The sequence below is a fragment of the Medicago truncatula genome, chromosome 3 (genome assembly GCF_003473485.1).
Source record: "Medicago truncatula cultivar Jemalong A17 chromosome 3, MtrunA17r5.0-ANR, whole genome shotgun sequence".
In the NCBI taxonomy this organism is placed as follows: domain Eukaryota; kingdom Viridiplantae; phylum Streptophyta; class Magnoliopsida; order Fabales; family Fabaceae; genus Medicago; species Medicago truncatula.
This window is the reverse complement of record NC_053044.1, coordinates 27,634,454-27,657,750: the sequence shown is the minus strand read 5'-3', so window position 1 is coordinate 27,657,750 and position 23,297 is coordinate 27,634,454. Positions and strand designations below refer to the sequence as shown.

The 23,297-nt window shown below is 32.8% G+C and overlaps 3 protein-coding genes across 4 annotated transcripts; 1 reads left to right on the top strand and 2 right to left on the bottom strand.

The window, feature by feature from the left end:
• Positions 1-1,018: 1,018 nt before the first annotated feature.
• LOC25490742 (probable amino acid permease 7) lies at positions 1,019-3,357 on the top strand. Its single transcript, XM_013604633.3, has 7 exons — positions 1,019-1,172; positions 1,267-1,500; positions 1,605-1,698; positions 2,059-2,273; positions 2,361-2,494; positions 2,583-2,810; positions 2,914-3,357. The coding sequence occupies exons 1-7, from the start codon at positions 1,097-1,099 to the stop codon at positions 3,322-3,324; spliced, it is 1,392 nt and encodes a 463-aa protein (XP_013460087.1). The 5' UTR covers positions 1,019-1,096; the 3' UTR covers positions 3,325-3,357.
• Positions 3,358-6,554: 3,197 nt separating this feature from the next.
• Positions 6,555-10,169, bottom strand: LOC25490739 (probable amino acid permease 7). 2 transcript variants are annotated; one of them, XM_024777672.2, is made up of 8 exons: positions 10,015-10,169; positions 9,452-9,568; positions 9,124-9,357; positions 8,926-9,019; positions 8,431-8,645; positions 8,210-8,343; positions 7,891-8,118; positions 6,555-7,223 (listed from the first exon to the last, which is right to left on the bottom strand). In XM_024777672.2, the coding sequence occupies exons 2-8, from the start codon at positions 9,525-9,527 to the stop codon at positions 6,813-6,815; spliced, it is 1,392 nt and encodes a 463-aa protein (XP_024633440.2). In that variant the 5' UTR covers positions 9,528-9,568; positions 10,015-10,169; the 3' UTR covers positions 6,555-6,812. The 2 variants fall into 2 exon arrangements, with proteins under 2 accessions (XP_024633440.2, XP_013460083.2); XM_013604629.3 differs by having other exon boundaries at positions 9,452-9,624; positions 10,015-10,061.
• Positions 10,170-19,431: 9,262 nt separating this feature from the next.
• On the bottom strand, positions 19,432-22,394 carry LOC25490738 (probable amino acid permease 7). The gene is made up of 7 exons (XM_024777637.2): positions 21,845-22,394; positions 21,525-21,758; positions 21,320-21,413; positions 20,958-21,172; positions 20,422-20,555; positions 20,098-20,325; positions 19,432-19,993 (listed from the first exon to the last, which is right to left on the bottom strand). Exons 1-7 carry the CDS (start codon positions 21,939-21,941, stop codon positions 19,586-19,588), a joined length of 1,410 nt encoding a protein of 469 aa, XP_024633405.2. The 5' UTR covers positions 21,942-22,394; the 3' UTR covers positions 19,432-19,585.
• Between the last annotated feature and the right edge of the window lie 903 nt (positions 22,395-23,297).

Sequence of the window (23,297 nt, the reverse complement as noted above, 5' to 3'; positions counted from 1 at the left end):
ATCTTGAATAGTATAAACTTATTTTGTATTTGATGAAATAAGGTTTTTGTTAGTACACTAACCCGGTTCAAAAAAGAATAAATATACAAAAATTGCAAACATAACCATTTACATCTTATCTTATATGAATACAATTTGACGACATTTTATGTGATTATAGAAATGCTTTATACGTAAGTGCTTATATGAAGAGCGTTTATTTAATAATGAGCAGTTAATTAAGTCGTTTATCCAAATGCACCGTATTTCACTCTACAATTAGTGCTTGCAATCTATCGTTAGTTAGGACTTAAGGACTTGGTTGTTTTTCCTGCTGTTGAATGTCTTGTAAGAGACATTAGTAGGCATCTTTGGTGTTACAACAATGTATTTAAATACTACGATCCAGATTACAATATGACCCTTAAAACGTACAGTGGAGAGTGCTTGAGCGACACGACCACTTATTTTAGTAACTATGAGTCATTGTCAAAAGCTATTGCCATAGAAGCCTTATATAATAATGACCTCATAATCACAGATCATACAGATTTGTAAAAATTACGTCAGCCTAATCATCTAGTTTCCCCCCTAGCCTATATAATTACTATAGGCCATAATTTTACATGCAGATAAGAACATCTGCATTGGTTCAAGTATAGAGACCTTTTCCTGATTTTCTGCTGTCTCAACTCTCAAGGAAATCTGGTAACTTATTTTACACAGGTTTGTTTAGGAAATAAAAAATACACATGTCTTCCAAAAGTTATTAAATGTCCATATTTCATCATCTACTAGATTATACATAAGCCAAACAAACACATGTTTTTAGCATAATTAAGATTCTATCAAACAATCTTACCATGTTCTGCTCTTTTTATTAAGCAGTTATATATTTAGTAAAATTGTCCAATCACATAGCCATATGCTTAGACTTGTGTCAGTTTGTCCCATACATACCAAACATATCCAGTTCCCTAAGTCATATATATATAGTATTAACTTCAAATTTAATGTAGATGAAGACTAGTTTGTCTTTGTTGTTTATAGCTCAAGCTTTTTCTATCATATACAGAAAACTTCATAAGCTTCTATTGAATTACATTCTTGGATAAAAATGGATGGGAAAAACTCTCTTCAAATAACAAAAGCTTCTGGTGCTTATGATGATGATGGACATGCAAAAAGGACTGGTATAAAACACTCTCTATAGCATCCTAATTCATACATAACCAATTCATTTTTTTCATATACATGGATTTGAATATTGAATATTTGTTTATGCAGGAAATTTAAAGAGTGCTGTGGCTCATATCATCACAGCAGTTATTGGTTCTGGTGTTCTGTCATTGGCATGGAGTACTGCTCAATTAGGATGGATTGGAGGACCAGTTACCTTGCTTTGTTGTGCAATAGTTACTTATATTTCTTCATTCCTTTTATCCGATTGTTACAGAAATCCTGATTCGGTAACTGGGAAAAGGAACTACTCTTACATGGATGCTGTTAGAGTTAATCTTGGTAACTATAACACACTATAAACTCTTCATTATGTAGAAAACATAGATATATTATGATTTTCATGAACTCTACCATAATAGTTATAACTTGAAAGTGGTTTTCAGGTAATAAGAGGACATATGTGGCTGGTTTCCTTCAATTTTTGACCTTGTATGGGACTAGTGTTGCCTGTGTACTTACCACAGCCACCAGTTTGAGGCAATTCTCCTATTCAACCCTTCATGAATTTGGAAGACTTATTTTCTTTTCTTTTAGGCTCGAATTGGATAAACAACTTAGTTAAGCTCTTAAGGGCATGTAGTTGGCATAACATCGTTATATACTAGAATGAAATTAGTAGTGCAGGCACATGACCACTCAACTTTCTACATAGCTTTGCCCCTAAGCATGTAACATATAAATGCTTACGTATAAGCAATTTCTATAACAAAGGATAAACTAATGATTCAAATTGTCCTCATACAAGTTATAAGCTGTTTTCATTAGCTATCATGGAAATAAGATGAGAACAGCTTACGAACATGCTAATGATACATATTTATGTACCAACGAATACAGGGCTATTATGAAATCAAATTGCTATCATAAAGAAGGACACCAAGCTCCTTGTACTTATGGTGGTAACTTGTATATGATACTGTTTGGACTTGTTCAGATTGTAATGTCGTTCATACCGGATCTCCATAACATGGCTTGGGTTTCGGTTGTTGCTGCACTAATGTCCTTTACATACTCATTCATTGGACTAGGACTTGGCATATCAACAGTCATAAGTAAGACTCATTTTCACTCAAATTCTGTCGATTTGTTACTCCATCCGTCCCACAATAACGACTTTGAGTTTAATCGCATTATTGCAGAAAATGGAAGAATTATGGGAAGTATAACAGGAGTACAAAAAGCTAAAGTTGCTGACAAAATCTGGTTAATCTTCCAGGCACTTGGTGACATTAGTTTTTCCTATCCATATTCAATTATCCTTCTTGAGATACAGGTACCATAAACATTTCATATTCAAATAGAATGATTAAAGAAAAAATTGTATATCTGAAACAGAAAGTATTGAATTATGTTGAGAACAGGACACACTAGAGTCTCCTCCACCAGAGAATCAAACAATGAAAAAGGCTTCCATGGTTGCAATCTTCATTACAACATTCTTCTACCTATGCTGTGGATGCTTTGGATATGCAGCTTTTGGAGATGCTACACCAGGAAATCTCTTGACAGGGTTTGGATTTTTTGAGCCTTATTGGCTTATTGACATTGCCAATGTTTGTATTATCATTCATTTGGTTGGAGGCTATCAGGTACTACCATTAGTCCCTTGCCAATTAAAATTCACTAGTAATTCTTTTTTTACAATAGCATCATACATTTTGTTTTTCATCTATATGGTCTTCTCAATTGCAGATATACTGTCAACCAATATATACTACTGCTGATAGATGGTTCTCAAAAAAATACCCTAACAGTGGCTTTGTGAACGATTTCCACAAAGTGAAACTTCCTCTATTACCAGCTTTGGAGATAAATCTTTTCAGATTCTGTTATAGAACAAGCTATGTGATTTCAACCACTGGACTAGCAATTTTATTTCCTTACTTCAACTCAGTTCTAGGATTATTAGGAGCCATAAATTTCTGGCCATTGGCTATATATTTCCCAGTTGAAATGTACTTTGTACAGAAGAAAGTTGGAGCTTGGACTAGAAAATGGATTGCTCTAAGGATTTTTAGCTTTGCTTGCTTTCTTGTCACAATGGTTGGATTTGTTGGATCATTTGAAGGTATCATAAGAGAGAAAATTAGTGGAAAAGGTTAATGATGTTATTAATACTTAGTAATGCTTACTTTATTTGGGGCTGTACGTTGGTTCATGTAATGTCTACGGTTTTCAGAGTTGTTAGATAGGCATTAAGATATTTAAGGGATGGATTATACTACAAGCCATTTAATCATATACAAGTTGATTGATGCATAACTCGCTTCTTTTCAACAAATTTGTAATTTGATATTGATGGAGTTGTATTTTATCAAAGTCTATTGTTGATTTTTTTTTTTCTTTATTGTTACCAAAAAATGGCAAATTCCCTGGCTTAAAGAATTTGGTCTTGGATGGTATTTCTAAATTGTGCCTCGTATCAAGGGTGAGTCCCGCTCCTGGACAGATTAAGAACTTTCAATATCTTGGGCAATTACAAGCGGGTTGATGTGAAAACTTGAAATCTCTATTCAGCATGAAGGCACATAGAAGTCTGCCAGAGTTGAAAGACCTTACTATATATGAATTCCATGAATTGGAAGAAATAATTGCGGAAAATGGAGAGCTTGTGCAGCTTTCCAATTCTGAAGTTTGTATTCCAAAGCTAGAAAGAATAGAGGTCAGTTTTTGCCACAACTTGAGAAGCCTTTTCTCTGTTGCTATGGTTAGAATGCCTCTACAGTTGTGTGCACTTGACATATCAAATGCTACTCAACTAGAAGAAGTTTTTAGTCATGCTAGTGGAGACAACTCTAACAATGTATCAGAAATTATGGAGACAGTTGAGTGTCTGTCCCACTCAAAGCTCTCCAACCTTCACCTGCAAAGGCAATGTAATAAAGTGTAAGCAAATTAAATGAACTACGCTACATGGAGTGAACAGGTTGTGTGAATCATATTGGTCTTTATTTAAAAATCTTATCCCCACAAACATTGAAAAGAAGAAAATTTTACAGTTAAGGACTATAATTAGCAACAAGCAGTTTGTGTTTTCGAGGAGATTGAATTCAAAGAGAAAATGGAAAAGGAAATCTCATACATTGAATCAATCATCTAAATGAAAGTTAGTTACAAGAGTTCTATATATACAAGGAATGAAAAACTAGATAACTTGGTAAACAAGTTACCGGTTATAACTAACTTCAGACAAGCTTATTTGATGCTAACTAACTCACAACAATGAGATGTAACCTATTTGAGACTTGCAGTAACCGGTTGTGTATGTGTTGATGTATTATCCTCCAATAGTATTTACAAAAACCATATTGGTCTTTATTAAAAATCTTGAAATCTATAGTTTTCTTTGCAAGTTTGCATTGAGATTTGTTCCTTCAGGTTCTTGTTTTTACAATTTCAAACACAACAATGTTCTAATAGTTTGTGCACCTTCCTTATTATTCTGGAGCAGATCTATTTCCTCTATGTTGTTCAAATACTTTTTATGCTAGTACCACAGTTTTCTAGTTCAAAAAAAATCCATTTTGTTTGTTCAATCCCTGTGAAATACTACAATGATCATAAAAGTTATATTTGAACCAGAAAATATAGGACAACAGATTTAGTGTATACAACCTCTGAGAACAAGTTGTAAGATATATGTTGTGATGTGAAATAGCATGCCATTTTTATTAAGCAACTAAGATGAAACTTATAGGTACAAATGGAGTATGATATGACTAGAATCTTATATATTTTGAAACTTATATACTTTGATGGGTGAATTATATCAGGTTTTTTATTTTTATCAGGTTTTAAAATCAAGAATGATATCAAATAGTCATGGACTTCACTGTATCAGTTTTTTAAAACATTATGTGATGGATAATTGTATCAAATAGTTATATACTTGGTAAAAAATTCCGAAGAAAAAAAAAAATCACTAATTATAATCAGAATCAACTCAAATATTCACAAAGTAGAATTAGAAGCAACTCAAAAATTCAGAAAGTATAATCAGATTCAGAAGCTTTAAATTAGAAGCTTTAATCACATATAAATTGACGAAAATGAAGAATAAGAGATTACGTATAGTGTAAAGATAACTTAAGTTAGGATGTATTTAGATAGAAAAATGGAGGGTACTTAGGTTAATGGTCACCATCACCAATAATCCCGTCCGGAGCATAGTCCATTTTTAAAATGATGGAACCCTTTAAGATCTCAGATGACAAACTCTCTTCCCACTATTTCCGAAATAATCTTCATTACAGTATGACATTCGAAATAAACTCAGATTTTTCGTTATTATTCATACTGTAGTACGAACATCAGAGTTGAGCAAGAGCAATTTTTTCACTGTGATGAAGAAGATGATATTCTTTTGTCTTCCTGATCTATGTCATATGACGAACATTACGCCACTACCATATAGCCAGTTTATTTCATTTACACTCTCAAACGTCTAAGCAAAACATCGACCTCACTATTAATTGGACGGGAACCATCTCATTCGAGATATTCATAGACTTCACGCCGAACTTGACCACTTTTGATTGCTAAGTCTGAACTTTGTCCAAGTAAAAGGCATGCTATTGTTTTTTCCCTTGTACCAGATGAATTCAACTTTTCAACTACTTTGGCGCACTAATCACCAAATTACAAGTTTCCACGAACCCTACAATTGTTCAGTAAACTCTTCCATACCTCAATGCTAGGTTCTATTGGCATCTTTTCAATGAATTCCAATGCTTCATCATGATTGGTATCTCAAGCAATATTTAAGCAATTTTCAGCAAGAGCAACAGAAGCCAAGAGTCATTTGTGCCGTAAGCGCAAATTGGGCACTGATATGGCAATATTCCCAAAGTTATTTGCAACCTAAGCGCAATAAACATGGGTCTCTGGCCATTGACAATGCAGTAATTCCATAGTCAGTTGCGCCGTCTGGCCACTGACAATGCAGTAACTCCAAAGTCAATTGCGCCTCAAGCGATGTATGCTTAGGCGCTAGACCAACCAGTAGCACCAGTCATATGCGCCTCAGAGTGCTAAAAGGTATGCTTGGGTGCCATAAAGGCCGCTTCACAGCATTTTGGTTGATATTTTTTGTTGATCCACTCTCATCTCACCACCACTTGAGGTTAATAACAAGTTACCATGGCGTTTGGTCTTTTCCATTTTTTTTTGTCACGAAGGAATCAGTCTTTAATGAAGCGATGAACCACACCTCGAATTTGTTGGCAAAACCAATAGAATCTCTATATGTCTTACCTCTACTTTGAATAAAACTGCCTTTGATAAAAGTTAAATATGGAAGAAAAAAAAAATTGTTCTTGAATGAGTGTAGAATGTATTTTTGAGAAAAATAAAGTTTGGGACTTCGATAAAATAGAACTCCATCAATATCAAACTACAAATTTGTTGGAACTCACTTCTTTGAAGGGAGTTATGCATCAATCAACTTGTATATTATTAAATGGCCAGTAGTATAATCCATCCCTTAAATATCTTAATCCCTATCTAACAACTCTGAAACCACCACTATTACATTACATGAACCAATGTACAACCCCAAATAAAGTAAGCATTATTAAGGATTAATAACACCATTAACCTTTTCCTCTAATTTTCTCACTTATGATTCCTTCAAATGATCCAACAAATCCAACCATGGTGACAAGGAAGCAAGCAAAGCTAAAAATCCTTAGAACAATCCATTTTCTAGTCCAAGCTCCAACTTTCTTCTGTACAAAGTACATTTCAACTGGGAAATATATAGCCAATGGCCAGAAATTTATGGCTCCTAATAATCCTAGAACTGAGTTGAAGTAAGGAAATAGAATTGCAAGTCCAGTGGTTGAAATCACATAGCTTGTTCTAAAACAGAATCTGAAAAGGTTTATCTCAAAAGAAGGTAATAGAGGAAGTTTCACTTTGTGGAAATTGTTCACAAAGCCACTGTTGGGGTATTTTTTTGTGAACCATCTATCAGCAGTACTATATATTGGTTGACTGTATATCTGCAATACAGAAAACCATATAGATGAATAACAATGCAGAAAACTATATATTTGTTGATTTAAAAATCAATACTAGGTAACATAGGCATAAATGTCAGTATATAAGTAATGTAAACTAAACTAAAATCAAATCCACACTGTTTTTTTTTTTTGCATAATTACAAATAAGAAAGCACAGCATAGGTTGGTTTTTGTATATAACTGCACATGTTTATGTCAGATGACAGTAGAACTATGTCTCTTCTGAAGTTATTTATTTAGTGCTTTTCTTGTCCCATTTATTTAATAATTTTAGTGAGGTCGGCTACTCAACTGAATGCTATGAAGCAATGGCACACATACACTACCCTAATGCTGACACTTCAACAATATTAATAACTTGAAAAAAAAAAAATAATTAAATGTAATAATATGTGACGTTGTCATATCAGTGTCGGACATCAAACACATTTTATCAGTGTCGGACATCAAACACATTTTCAAATAGAAGTGTCGGTGCTACAAAGATTGCATGTTGCAAATAATTGTACTTTTTCTGATGAGTACAATTGTTTCATCAATTTGACATGAGGGAATACAAAAAGACCTTAAGTTATGATAAATCAAAAGGTATGATTTTATTGTAAAAAAATAATTACTAGTGAATTTCGATTGGTAAGAGTAGTACCTGATAGCCTCCAACCAAATGAATGATAATACAAACATTGGCAATGTCAATAAGCCAATAAGGCTCAAAAAATCCAAACCCTGTCAAGAGATTTCCTGGTGTAGCATCTCCAAAAGCTGCATATCCAAAGCATCCACAGCATAGGTAGAAGAATGTTGTAATGAAGATTGCAACCATGGAAGCCTTTTTCATTGTTTGATTCTCTGGTGGAGGAGACTCTAGTGTGTCCTGTTCTCAACATAATTCAATACTTTTTTTGTTTCAGATATACAATTATTTTCTTTAATCATTCTATTTGAATATGAAATGTTTATGGTACCTGTATCTCAAGAAGGATAATTGAATATGGATAGGAAAAACTAATGTCACCAATTGCCTGGAAGATTAACCAGATTTTGTCAGCAACTTTAGCTTTTTGTACTCCTGTTATACTTCCCATAATTCTTCCATTTTCTGCAATAATGCGATTAAACTCAACGTCATTATTGTGGGACGGATGGAGTAACAAATCGACAGAAATTGAGTGAAAATGAGTCTTACTTATGACTGTTGATATGCCAAGTCCTAGTCCAATGAATGAGTATGTAAAGGACATTAGTGCGGCAACAACTGAAACCCAAGCCATGTTATGGAGATCCGGTATGAACGACATTACAATCTGAACAACTCCAAACAACACCATATATATATTAGCCTCATATCTACAAGGAGCTTGGTGTCCTTCTTTATGATAGCAATTTGATCTCATGATAGCCCTGTATTCGTCAGTACAATAATGGATTATTAGTTTATCCTTTGTTATAGAAATAGCTCATACGTAAGCACTTATATGATACATGCTCGGGGGCGAAGCTATGTATAAAGTTGAGTGGGCATGTGCCTGCACTACTAATTCCATTCTAGTATATAAAATTAGTTCTAATATTCTTGACCAAAAGATAAATCAGTCCTAATTAAGACCTTAACCAAGTTGTTTATCTAAAAGAAAAGAAAACAAATCTTCCAAATTCATGAAGGGTTGAATAGGAGAATTACTTCAAACTTGTGGCTGTGGTAAGTACATAGGCAACACCAGTCCCATACAAGGTCAAAAATTGAAGGAAACCAGCCACATATGTCCTTTTATTACCTGAAAACCACTTTCAAGTTATAACTATTATGGTAGAGTTCATGAAAATCATAATATATCTATGTTTTCTGCATAATGAAGAGTTTATAATGTGTTATAGTTACCAAGATTAACTCTAACAGCATCCATGTAAGAGTAGTTCCTTTTCCCAGTTACCGAATCAGGATTTCTGTAACAATCAGATAAAAGGAATGAAGAAATATAAGTAACTATTGCACAACAAAGCAAGGTAACTGGTCCTCCAATCCATCCTAATTGAGCAGTACTCCATGCCAATGACAGAACACCAGAACCAATAACTGCTGTGATGATATGAGCCACAGCACTCTTTAAATTTCCTGCAGAAACAAATATTCAATATTCAAATCCATGTATGTGAAAAAAATGAATTGGTTATGTATGAATTAGGATGCTATGGAGAGTGTTTTATACCAGTCCTTTTTGCATGTCCATCATCATCATAAGCACCAGAAGCTTTTGTTATTTGAAGAGAGCTTTTTCCATCCATTTTATCCAAGAATATGATTCAATTGAAGCTCATGAAGTTTTCTGTATATGATAGGAAAAACTTGTGCTATAAACAACAAAGACAAACTAGGCTGCACCTACATTAAATTGAAGTTAATACTATATATATATGTGTGTGTGTATATATATATATATATATATATATATATATATATATATATATATATATATATAACGTATGGTATGTATGGGACAAACTGACACAAGTCTAAGCATATGGCTGTGATTGGACAATTTTACTAAATATATAACTGCTTAATAAAAAGAGCAGCACATGGTAATAAGATTGTTTGATAGTTCAAGTTAATCTCAATTATGCTAAAAACATGTGACTATTTGGCTTATGTATAACCAGTAATCAATATGTTAGGTGGAGTAAGTACATGCTGAAATATGGACATTTAATAACTTTTGGAAGACATGTGTATTTTTTTATTTCTTCAATAAACTTGTGTAAAATAACTTACCAGATTTCCTTGAGAGTTGAGACAGCAGAAAATCAGGAAAAGGTCTCTGTACTTGAACCAATGCAAATGTTCTTATTTGTATATAAAATTATAGCATATAGTAATTATATAGGCTTGGGGGAAAACAAGATGATAAGGCTGACGTAGTTTATATGAAGCTGCATGATATGTGATTATGAGGTAATTATTATATAAGATTTCTATGACTATAGCTTTCGACGATGATTCATAGTTACTTATAAGTGGTCGGGTCATTTAAGCACTCTTTAAGTGTAATATTGTAATCTGGATCGTAGTATTTAAATGGAGTACATAGTTGTAACACCAAAAATCAAATTTTGTTGAATAAACATTTTTCATATAAGCACTTACGTATAAACTATTTCTATAATCACAGAGAAAATGTCGTCAAATTGTACTCATATATGATAGGATGTAAATGGTTATGTTTGCAATTTTTGTATCTTTATTCTTTTATGAACCGGATTAGTGTTCTAACAAAAACCGTATTTCATCAAATACAAAATAAGTTTATACTATTCAAGATACGGAAGAAGGCCAAGTTTATGGTGTCGAGGGAGACGCATCTTGTACCATGCATAAGGTCATTTAGCTATTGGGTTAATAAAGTTCATTATTAAATTAAATAAAATATGAAAAGATTTATTAATCTAATGGTGTAAAATAATCTTGTACATGGTGTAACATCAATTTGTTTGTCCATGTTAGGCAAAGCCATGAAGGAATCAGGTTCCATGTTCACTGTGGATTTTTTTATTTATTAAAATTCTATTATTATTTTGAATCTTACTTCATATTAGAAAGAGTAAAAAAAAAATTGAGAGATTCAGTATCTTTGAAAGAAGTGGTTCAAAATCATAAATTTTTCTGACCATTGAATTGAAAGCAGACCAACCTTTGCAGATCATATTTTTCAATCAAAGTTGTCTTATGCTGTATGGAAGATAGCTTCAACTTTCAAACCTATCCTCATCAAACTTTAGATAGCATCTTTTACCAGAAGGAGCTAGTACAGAATCTTGGATTTCATATTACAAGAATCTTTAGATAGCATCTTTTAGCCTAAAAGCAACAACTTTATTCAGTTGGGCCACATCTGGTGTTGAGATTACCTTCAAAGTGATTGAATGGAATTTCATTTGGTTTATGTCACTTTATCCTAATTAATAGGAACTGAATAGCCTAATTTCTAGAAGTTTTAATGTCTTCCCCCAAGCTGGTTTTGGGGATGTTAGATCACGGATTTCGGCCAATTTTACTGGTCTATCGTGTTAGATCAACAACTAGTAAAAGAAGAATAGACAAACAAAGTCGTAAACAATGGAACACCATCGTTTGTTTACGGAGTTCGGCCAAGTATGTTTATTCGCAACGCTATGCTAGCTTAGCTCTCCGTCCATTGCCCTGTCTACGAGCCATACTCCACATATCCAACGGTTTTAGAACAACTAGGACTAATATTGAGATCAGGATTTGTTACTATGTTAGTTCCCTGCATGCCAAATGGGACCATTTCTAGAAGTTATCATCCTTCAAAGTAGAGAATCTGATACTAGATGTTATTGGGCACCATGTTCTCTGTATTTTTCTTTATGCAAAACTTTCTACTATTGATTAATCATAATTTGTCAAAACTTTTGGCCTATAAAGTACTAAAGCAGGTTGGTCCTGGTCCTGAAACATGGACCATTTTATTAATTCTAGTGATAAACTATATTCAAGCCTATATTACTTCACTTCAAGAGAAGGCAACAACTACACGACAATTTTTTGATTTAGAGCATTTTTAAATTTTAAAGTAAACAAATATAGTAATAATAAATTTAAACTTGTGCAGCCAAACCTATAAAAATGTAAAAAATACTCTTTTTAATATAAAAGTTGCTTCTTTTAATCCATTAAGCAATACCGAAGAACACTGATTATCATGACCTAGATGATAGAAGCTAATCTGAGTTTTTAACTCTATTTTAGTGTGCCTTACAATTACAATGATGCATATGATATAACCTCATTATTTTTCACTTTAACAGTAAATAGTAAAGCCCAACTTAAATTTTTAACTTACTCCATCTTTAATTAAAGCTTGTTAGCTACTTAAGCGGGAGTATACGTGGTTTGGTAATACAATTACTAACATCTATGACCGTTAATTTAACCGACATTATTCGAGTTTAATAAGAGACAGTTTAATGGGGTTACTCACAAATTAGCTTAAGTAGTCCTATGTAATCCTAGCCTTCACATATATGATGATGTACGATCATGTATTTGGCTTATTTTAACTAATAAAATGCATTCATTTGCTTCCTTAAAAAAAAATTAATCGACATTATTAGATAAACAAATGAAGAAAATAGAAGCCACCCAATTAATAACTCTAATATCAAGTCCACATCAAATTGTATAGTCTCACTCACTCTTAAGATATCCTCAATCAACCAACCACTTATTATTTTATGGTTATAGCATGCTAGAGCATAGGCATGCCAAATATCATAATCTAAGTGGTCACCCCATTCCCTCCCACTTTCAAATTCATCCCAAAATAGTTTTCAATTTGAGGTAGAGGTCCAGCGTCTATTTTTCGTGCTGCCAGAATATACGAAATGAAAAATGAGTGGTGTGTATACAAATTTACAAGGACTTTTCTAAGGTGTGTAATGTGTTTATAGATGAAAAAGAATAAGAATTGTTGCTTTCCATGAAATAATAATTTTAGAGTATAGTTACTTCATGAATGCCTTATGATTTGACTTGTTGAAATATATGCCTTATGATTTGACTTTTTTAGTATAGTTACTTCATATTAACGCTTTATGTTAGGTGAATTCTAAGTAAACCATCTTTATTTTTAAAAATGATATGCTTTGGATTGGTATTTAAAATTATTAGAAATTCTAACAATCGTCGACAACAAAGCTGTTTAGAAATAGAACCTATGACTTTTTTCATATGTATGACGAAGACGGTGATTGATTGGTGTCGATTTAATACAAACTTCATATCTATTTTCCGTGTTTTAATCAAACTAATATCAATTAAATCATTATTTGAATCTTAAAATTGAAGGAAAAAAAAATCATTAACATCTACTGTCAAGAGACGACGTATATCGTCGTTGAAATTTAAAAAAAAATTTAAGTGCTAATCTATGCTAGACGATTTGTCAAGATGGTCCATATAAGAATATTTTTTGATGATTTTTTTTTAGGAAGAATATTTCTTGATGATATTGCAAATTCTTGTACTATATCCTAGAGATTACTGCTATAAAAATATTTGTTTTCTCGATTGAAACGTGGCACTTCAATTTAGAGAATATCGGTAATTTAGTCCATAAGATTATTATAATATATTTCATAATAGTTCATAAAATTTAAAACCATATTTTTTATAGAATAAAGTTTATGAGTTTTACTTTAGAGTTTACCTGAATTAGGGTAGGTCTTTTTGAGAGATAGTTATTAATCATTTATTAAATATGTCATCACATTGATAACGAGAGTTAAACCTTTAATTTTAAAAAAAAAAATCGACTTCTTATTAACTGAGTCAACATTCATTAAAAAATTTATAAAAGGAGAATGATCTATCATATTAGTCCTTACCCTTTAAAAAATCATCGATCATATTAGTCTTTTGTTTATCTAATCATATGAGTTCTTTTACATCAGTTAGTATAATTTCTAAAATCATCTTAATTAAAGAGATTAATATGATTACAAAGTTAACATGATCCTATAATTTCAAGAATTAAATTGATGACTCGAGTGAATAGAAAAATAGATCATATTCTTCAGAAGTGCAAATGTTTTTGGTAAATACATTTTTGAAATTGCAAAATATTAGTCAAAAAAGCCAATTTGTCAACTTTCTTTGTTATGGAGCATGCCCCGACATGTAAACTGAACATCCGGCCTCTATCCTTATCCCACATCAATGTGACTATATTAGAGACTAATTTCTCAATGAAATTTAGGCATCTTAGAGCATAATTGCAATAACAATTACCGGTAAATTTTCTTTCAGATAACTAAATTTTATATGCAAATTAGAGCTAGTGATATAACAATAACTAATCTTCACACAATGCAACATCTTCATGTTTATTTAATGTGTTACATCATCATAGTCGAAAATAAATAGAGATCCTACTTTAAATAAAATTTAAAGATTTAAGATATATTTACCCCATCAGAAAACGAATGTTTACAATCTCAAATTTCCTTGTTTATTCTTGTTGATAATTTCGTGTCATTCAACGCTAAATTCGTCACATTCAACAAAATAAGGCCATGATTTGTACAGGTTGACTTGTAAGTCTTTAATTTGGATTGGTATGCTCAATCTGACAATTGACACACATAATTTAAGGACCCAGTGTTTCTTTACGATGACTTGTGAGTATGGGTTTGTTGAATATATTCAGAATTTCCATCGAAGAATACAAAATAAAACATGGGCCCAATTATATTCAATTTCTGAATTTTGAGTCACCACTGGTATGATGTAGCGTGAGCATTGGTGCAACGATAAAGTTGTTGTTATGTGTCGCGGTATAAAGAAAACAACTTTTAATGTAAAAAAAATATTGTAAGATTGTGCATATATTAAATGGTAGAACTTCTTCCCAAACTTTGCGTATGTGGAAGGTTTAATGCATCCCTTCCATGCTCTATGTCTATTCTCCTTTCGATTATTGCTCAATAAGTCGAATATAACATTGAGTGTTCCCATTGACACACTTGTGTACTCTTCTTATTTTATGTTTTTTGAAAACTGCCAAATTGTATTGTATTAATGATCAAAGATGCCACAAGGGATGCTCATGTGTGTGCATACATCACCTTAATTTTTTATTTTTTTTTAAAACTCGGTATCCGATCCAAGAATCGACTAATCCGAGGGGACCAATCCCACCGCCCACTTGCGATGGCCCCGTTTAAAGTCAGAGCAAATTCTGTATATACTTAACCCACCGAAATTAGCACCAGAGAGAATCGAATCTGAGACCTCTGAACGAAATATATCACCTTAATTATTATCTTCACCAAGTAGAACCATATCTATCTTTACATCAAATATTATCACTACAGTATCTTATGAAAGAAGGGCCTCAAAAACATGACGGACAAGACAACCTTCATACCACTTGTGTCCTCCATGATTTGCATCAAAGAAACAAGAGAATTACAGCCTTACACTCCCCTTTTATGCATTCAATAATACAATTTATGTATTAAATAAGTTGATCGTTTTAAAAAAAAAGTTAAATTACAAAATTTCATTTTTTCTTCCACATAATTTTTTTTTGCACATTTTAGTTCTACAAAATTTTCTAGCACACAATTTTTGTCCTGCTTGTTAAGTCAATGTAATATTTTTATTTTTTTTCCAAACATAATTAAAACATTATGAAATTCTCTTACAAAAAGGAGCTCAAAATTTAATTTTTAGATCGAGATTTTCGTTACTTTTATCTTAAACTTTTAAAATTTTATAAAAAATCATTAAATTCATAAAATATTCTAAATTTTTGTAAAAGATCTTTTTATAATGTTCTAAACATGTTCGAAAAAATATTCAAAAACAAAAAGTTTAAGGATAATTAAACAATTTTTAAAAATAGGAGGGACTAAAGCTGCATGTGAAACACCCCATTTTTTATGAGGACGGCAAATGAAATTTTGTAATTTCTTAGGTACGAAAAACTTATTTAACCCTATATTTTTTTGACTAGTGCTAGTCACATCCAAAAAAAAACAAGTTACACCCAATAATGACTAATATACCATTTAACTAAAATAAAAATTTCAAATCAACTAAATTTACATTAACGTAAATTTAACATAAGTAAACTTAATTTACATTAACCTAAATTGAACATAAGTAAACTTAATTTACATTAACCTAGATTGAACGTAAGTAAACTTAATTTACATTAACCTAGATTGAACGTAAGCAAACTGAATTTACACTAACCTCTTATATACATACGTAAACTAAATTTACATTAACCTAAATTGAACATAAATAAACTTAATTTACATTAACCTAGATTGAATGTAAGTAAACTGAATTTACACTAACCTAAATTGAACATACATAAACTTGAATTTACATTAATCTACATACGTAAACTACACTAACCCCTTTTATATACATACACATAAACTTAATTTACACTAACCTCTCATTTAAAATCAAATTGACAGGCATATCTCATACCAAAACAAACAATAAACAAATAGAAACTCATCGAAAATGAAATTCATGAAATTCACTAACCTTTATGAATATAGTACAGATCAATAACAAAGATGTTGATTCAGATATTGGTTGCACATCTATGGTGATTTGTGGATGAAATGAGGTAGGGGTTCAGAATGATCATAAAAGATGGGTTTTTAAAAATTTACATGAAGAGGACAATTTTGGTATTATTGTAAAATTTTAAATAAATTTGGATGTAATTTTTTTTTTTTGGGTGTGACTAGCACCAGTCTTTTTTTTTTCTTTCATACTTTTTAATTGAAAATGATAGTATTATGTTGTAGTTGAGTTTAAACTCGCATTCTCCTTGTATCACTCTACTTATTAACTCCCTAAGTCCCCGCATATTTTATATTTTATTTTTTTGGCACATCTTTTAATCTAGAGTAACATTATCCTAAAGGAAAAGTTAATTTAAATTTAAATTGAACTTTTTTTTTTAAGCAAAACGAAAATTAAATTAAAATAAAAAGAAAGATACAAAGACTGGGGGCATGAGACCTGACTCAGGTACAATTCATATGATAATACATCGTGATAAACCATACCAAATGGAACAGTCCTAATCTATTCTAACAAAAATTCACTAGTCACAGGCGCAACTCAGCGAACCCGCGTAGGGGCACGAAACCAAACTACAAAAAAATATGAAAAGTGACCTATGCACAAACAGTTTTGATTTTAAATGGCGAATGGATCGACCTCCAGCACGGTAACAAATCCAAGTGCCAACAGCTCCCTGAACAAGCGGCAAGCGTGAAAGCTCTTTCGAGCAAGTACCAAAGTATAGGCAGTCATAACTCCTTGAAACCTGCAAAAATCAACAGTCCTGGAAACAACAGAGAATCACAGGCCAGACCACCAAACACAACGGTTTCCAACAGACGCGTAAGAACTATGATCGAGAGATGAGTCCAATACGTTAATAACCAAACCCTTTCGGGTTAACAAAACAGACCCTTCCGGGTTTTGAAACTCCACCATAGGTCAAAATCAACAGCCACCCCATCTCCAAAACAGAACAAAAGAAAACACACGTACCAACTACCTTAGCCAAGAAGAATAGCAGCGAAGAACCGCAAAACAAGAACACCACAAGCGAACCAAAAACCCATAACAACTAAGACAAACGCAAAAGCCAAAAAACCAGAAAGAACAAAGCAGTACCAATTAACCCTTTCGACACGGTGGAGCTGCAACAAACCTTAACTCAGCCGGCCAAGGAGCAAAACCCACCACCTTAGAGAAAAGGAACCGAACAACCGCGGCAACACAACCAACCAACCCTTTCTCCACTTATTTGTTCTTGTTGGTTTTGACAAAGAATTTTAATTCTCAACAAGTGACGTCCACCATGGGGAAGGAGGCAAAATTCTTCAAGAGCTCAAGCACCAAGGGTAGCAAATTGAACATCAATAAATTTTCCTGAGACAACTATTTGCGATTGTGGAAGATGGAAGCAATCTTGATTCAAGAGAAGTGTGTAACTTTGAAGAGTGAGACATCGATGTTGATTAACCTAATACAATCACAGAAGACCGAGATGACTGGTAAGACAGAAAGTGATATTATCTTGTGCATCAGAGATAAGGTAATGAGGAGGTCTGGAAGGAAAAGATTGTGGACCAAGTTGGAGTTGTGTATATAACATAGTCATTGGCTCATATTCAATTTCTGAAACAAAACCTATATTCATTTAGGATGGTGGAGTCTAAACCAATTGTGAAGAAATTAATTATTTGGTGAACATTAAAGTGAACTTTGAGGATGATGATAATATTTTTCTCTTATTGTGTACATAAACTAAATCTTTTAAGCATTTCGAGGATACTATGTTTTATATAAAAGAACGAACTATGACCTTGGATGAGGTCCTAATCAACTCTTGGTGCCAAGGAGTTAGCCAAGTTTAAAGACTTGAAGGTGGAGAATAATGAGAAAGCCTTGGATGTATCAAGAGGAAGAGGTGAAAGTAAATGGAAGTAGACTAAATCAAAGTCAAGAGGTGTTGATAAGATGAAGTACTTGAATTGTCAAAAATCATTTCAAGAGGAAATGTCCCGAGTTAGAGGGCAATGATAATTTCACGTCAATTGTCGTTGGCTTAGAGGGGGATTATGATGATTCGAATAAGGTATAGGTGTCAAGTTAAGAATCGTACGAGTGTTGGGTCATGAACTCTGAATGCTCCTTTCACATGTGTTCAAGAAATGAATACTTTAAGACTCTAAAACTAGAAGAAGGTAGAGTCGTTCACCCTGAAAACATGGAAAATTGTAAGGTTCATGTAGGGTTTTTTGAGGATTTTTCTTTTAGTCTCTAACAACGGAGCAATTTCACATTCCATGTTCTTTTCCCAATATATAGCTTCACACTCATTTAAACGCCTGACACCTTCCATGAATAAATATGAATGAGACGTTGAAGATGATGAAGAAGAGGAGAAGAAGATGAAGAAATGAAAGAAAAAAAAAGTGTTGATACAATAGACTTGCAAGATCCAACGATCATCTTTCTTAAAAAAAGATTAAATGGTTAAAATTGAAAAAATTAATAAGGTTTATGGTGGACTATCTATAATGTTAGTTCACCATAGACATTTAGGGTTAAAGTTAACAAACATGGATTTACTTGACAAACGGAGGTGAACTTGAGGGACCAAAACATAAATTTTATTAATTATGAGACCATAATGAAAACTTGAAATTAATTAGTGGACCAATAGACCAAATAAGCCTTAAATAAAATACTTACATGGCGCCTATGATAGTTAATCCCCAAAGTTTCTAGTATTCACATTCAATGACACAGGAATGCAAAATGTGAAGATTGAAGTTTGATAATATAATTAGTTTTATTAACATGTGTCAATCCCATTAGTACTATACTTTTCTCTAATACAAGAATTTATGTGCGAGATATCAGCTCAATGATAAAAGTTTGACCTTGTTATATGAATTATGAAATGATGAAGTTCAGATCTTCTCAAAGATAATAGTAAAATGACAAATAATGTCACTTTATTTAATAGTGTAGAATGTATTTTTGGAAAATAAAGCTTGCAGTAGAAATAGAGAAAACCAACAATTTAGACTTTGATAAAATACAACTTGATGAGTAAAAAAAAAAAGGACTCCAAAGATATACAGACAGCAACTTGTATAATTGCATGGCTGGTCTGAAATAGTTTAATCCCTATCAATAAACTAAATTACATGAATCAATGATCATGCTCAAATAAAGTAAGCATTATTAAAGGGTAATGTCATAAACTTTATTTCTCTCTAATTTTCTCACGTACGATTCCTTCAAATGACCCAACAAATCCAACTATTGTGACAAGAAAGCAAGCAAAGCTAAAAATCCTTAGAACAATCCATCTCCTAGTCCAAGCTCCAATTTTATTCTGTACAAAGTACATTTCAACTGGGAAATATATAGCCAATGGCCAGAAATTTATGGCTCCTAATAATCCTAGAACTGAGTTGAAGTAAGGAAATAGAATTGCAAATCCAACGGTTGAAATTACAAAGGCCGTTCGAAAACAAAACCTGAAAAGGTTTATCTCAAAAGCAGGTAATAGAGGAAGTTTCACTATGTGGAAATCATTCACAAAGTTGCTCTTTGGGAATTTTCTTGTATACCATCTGTCAGCAGTGCTATATATTGGTTGACTGTATATCTGTCGACAAGAGCGTGTGAATGAAGCAAATGTATTAGAAAAAGTTAATATCAGAAAACAACAATGACGGTAGAATTGTTTCGTCAATTTGACACGAGTAGTACCTGATAACCTCCAACCAAATGAACCATAATGCAAACATTGGCAATGTCAACAAGCCAGTAAGGCTCATAAAAACCAAACCCTGTCAAGAGATTTCCTGGTGTAGCATCTCCAAAAGATGCATATCCAAAGCCTCCGCAACATATGTAGAAGAATGTTGTAATGAGAATTGACACCAGGGAGGCCTTTTTCATGGATTGATTCTCCGCTGGAGGAGACTCGAGAGTGTCCTTTGCTCAACAAAATTTAATAATTTGTTTCAGATATAATTTTTTATATCAATCATCATTTACTTATCCAATTTGAATATTAAATGTTTAAGGTACCTGTATCTCAAGAAAGAGCATCGAGTATGGATAGGAAAAACTAATGTCACCAATTGCCTGGAAGATTGACCAGATTTTGTCAGCAACACTAGCAGTCGGTACTCCTGTCAAACTTCCCATAACTTTTCCATTTTCTGCAAGTGCAACCAAAGTCCTATGAAGTATGAATATTTATAGTTGCATAATATCGATTTTGGGATACTAATATTTTTTTACGTCATGATGTTGCTTTAACTATAGAACCAATTAAGCAATATCTTTATTTAAATGTATATCTTTAGATCTGGTTCATGATTCATGACAGTTTATATTCAGGAACTAAATTGACCGATCTAAAAATACTTATGCGATCAAACTGAATATCTATAATTTAGGGAGTGTTTGTCTCTATGACATTGTTTGATTTATGTAGCTAACTCAGTTAGTTAAAAAAGGGTTTGGTTGTTATATGGTGTTGCTTTAATTATCAAGAGGCTTGAAATTAAAAAATAAGCATAATCTGAAATTGACAGAAATTGAGTGAAGATGAGCCTTACTTATGACTGTTGCTATGCCAAGTCCTAGTCCAATGAATGAATATGTAAAGGACATGAGTGCCGCAATAATTGAAACCCATGTCATGCCATGGAGATCCGGTATGAATGACATTACAATCTGAACAACTCCAAACAGCACCATATATATATTAGCCTCGTAGCTACAAGGAGCATTGTGCCCTTCCTTGTGATAACAATTTGATCTCATAATAGCCCTGTGTCAATTAGTAGAATAAACATGTCTCATTAGTTTGTTCACAAAAAAAAAAAAAAAAAAAAAAAAATTTAGGTAATTGTTGAAATTATTACGACAAAATTGAATGTTTATTTGACTATGGAGATGTGTCCAACTAGAGAATTACTTCATACTGGTTGCTGTGGTGAGTACATAGGCAACACTAGTCACATACAAGCTCAAAAATTGAAGGAAACCAGCCACATAGGTCCTTTTATTACCTTAACCAACATTAAACACAATTTGAAGTTATAGTTGTTAGCAGTTCATGAAAAACATATCTATGTTGGCTAGAGTGATTGGACATAGTGAAGAGTGTAATATGTTATTACCAAGATTGACTCTAACAGCATCCATAAAAGAGTGGTTTCTTTTCCCAGTTACAGAATCAGGATGTCTGTAACAATCAGCCAAAAGGGATGAAGAAATATAGGTAGCTATTGCACAAGAAAACAAGGCAAGTGGCCCTCCAATCCATCCTAATTGAGAAATACTCCATGCCAAAGACAAAACACCAGAACCAATAACAGCTGTGATGATATGAGCCACAGCACTTTTTACATTTCCTGCAGAATTTATCCCGAATAAAACTTCAGTATTCAAATTCAAGTATATGAAAATCAATTGGTTATGATGCTATAGAGAATTTTACCTGTCCTTTTGGCACGTCCGTCATCATCATAAATATCAGAATCATCATAAGTACCAGAAGCACTGTCTGATACTTGGTGAGAGTTTCTTCCATTCATCTTGAAATCAAAGCCTATAGCTCAATGGAAGCTGAGGTTTGCTGCATACGATTGAAAATCCCGAGTTAACAATAATAAATACAAACTAGGCCGCATTTCATGAAATTGAAGTTAATACTCAACACACACATATCTTAGGGAACTGGATAAGTTTTGTATCGATGGCCGATGGGACAAAAACAAGTCAATGCATATGGTTATGTCATTGTTCGGCTTGTGTATTATCTATTATCAATAATTTAGGTTGAACAGCTACATGATGCAAATTTGGACACTTGGTAAATCTTGAATGACATATATTATTTCCTAATGGAAATGATCTTCACCATGGAACCATTCCCATCACCCGGTGATAATTTCCTTTTCACATGTAGACCCCTGACAGTTTGGTCCTTCTGAGAGTGCTCATTAGGACCTTTGCAAAGTCCAATTCCAAAACCAATTTGGAGCCAAGTCTAATATGATATTATCTTGTGTGTGCGCGAGTATACTAAGATAATGCAAATGGAGTTGGCAACAAACAAAACAATAATTTATAATGACCATTAGAGAATGACACCAACATTCATTCATACAAGAAACAGACAAGACCTTCCCGGAATATTAATCAGCTATGAAGCATGGACACAACACAAATACATCGACGCTGATAAATTTTTGAGACAATGACATAATTCAATGTAATAGCATGTGTCAATGTTGGACACGACTGAAAAGGTCGACATTGATAAAATTTTAAGACAGTGACATAACACAATGTAATCACATGTTTGAATGCCGGACATTAATACACGACAAGGACACGTCGACACTCATAACAAGAAAGCAATGTAAGCATGATGTCATCATCTATATTCAAATTATGGGTTTGATGAATGAAATAATGTCTCAAAGGTGCATTATTCGATTTGGCGGGAAATGAAGAACCTGGCGGCAACAACTTTGGTGGTTCTGAATCCGGTGTTCGGTTGATGTTCGGCGGTGGTTGCCACCTATCACCGACGTCCCGGCAGTTTGGTGAATGCTTAGAGAAATGTTATTGGGTCTCTCAATCTCCAACCACATTAAAAAATTTAGTAGATGAAATTTTATTGTTTAAGTTATTGTTCTCATTTATCTCCGGAATGATCTCAAACCCAAATAATCATTGACTGAAATTCATAATGCAAATACTAAATATGTCAATACGATTTTCATTCTATACTATTTTTGTCCCTTTTCTTGGATAGGTTTGTCTCTCTTGTCTCTTGAGAATTCAATCCTAGTCTTTATCATTGATTGAAATTCAGCATTCAAATACTAAAAATGTCGACGCTGTTTTCATTTTATGCTATTTTTGTCCCTTTTCTTGGATAG

What these genes read in the sequence shown, in the direction of transcription:
- LOC25490739 (XM_024777672.2), bottom strand. Translation starts at nt 9,527, where the DNA reads ATGGATGGAAAAAGCTCTCTTCAAATAACAAAAGCTTCTGGTGCTTAT. An exon ending in TGGACATGCAAAAAGGACTG is followed by an intron (nt 9,358 to 9,451) that starts GTATAAAACACT and finishes TTGTTTCTGCAG; the next exon opens with GAAATTTAAAGAGTGCTGTG. An exon ending in TTATCCTTCTTGAGATACAG is followed by an intron (nt 8,119 to 8,209) that starts GTACCATAAACA and finishes TGTTGAGAACAG; the next exon opens with GACACACTAGAGTCTCCTCC.
- LOC25490742 (XM_013604633.3), top strand. Translation starts at nt 1,097, where the DNA reads ATGGATGGGAAAAACTCTCTTCAAATAACAAAAGCTTCTGGTGCTTAT. An exon ending in ACCACAGCCACCAGTTTGAG is followed by an intron (nt 1,699 to 2,058) that starts GCAATTCTCCTA and finishes CAACGAATACAG; the next exon opens with GGCTATTATGAAATCAAATT. An exon ending in ATTTGGTTGGAGGCTATCAG is followed by an intron (nt 2,811 to 2,913) that starts GTACTACCATTA and finishes TCTCAATTGCAG; the next exon opens with ATATACTGTCAACCAATATA.
- LOC25490738 (XM_024777637.2), bottom strand. Translation starts at nt 21,941, where the DNA reads ATGAATGGAAGAAACTCTCACCAAGTATCAGACAGTGCTTCTGGTACT. An exon ending in TGCTGTTAGAGTCAATCTTG is followed by an intron (nt 21,414 to 21,524) that starts GTAATAACATAT and finishes ATGTTGGTTAAG; the next exon opens with GTAATAAAAGGACCTATGTG. An exon ending in TGCTCTTTCTTGAGATACAG is followed by an intron (nt 20,326 to 20,421) that starts GTACCTTAAACA and finishes TGTTGAGCAAAG; the next exon opens with GACACTCTCGAGTCTCCTCC.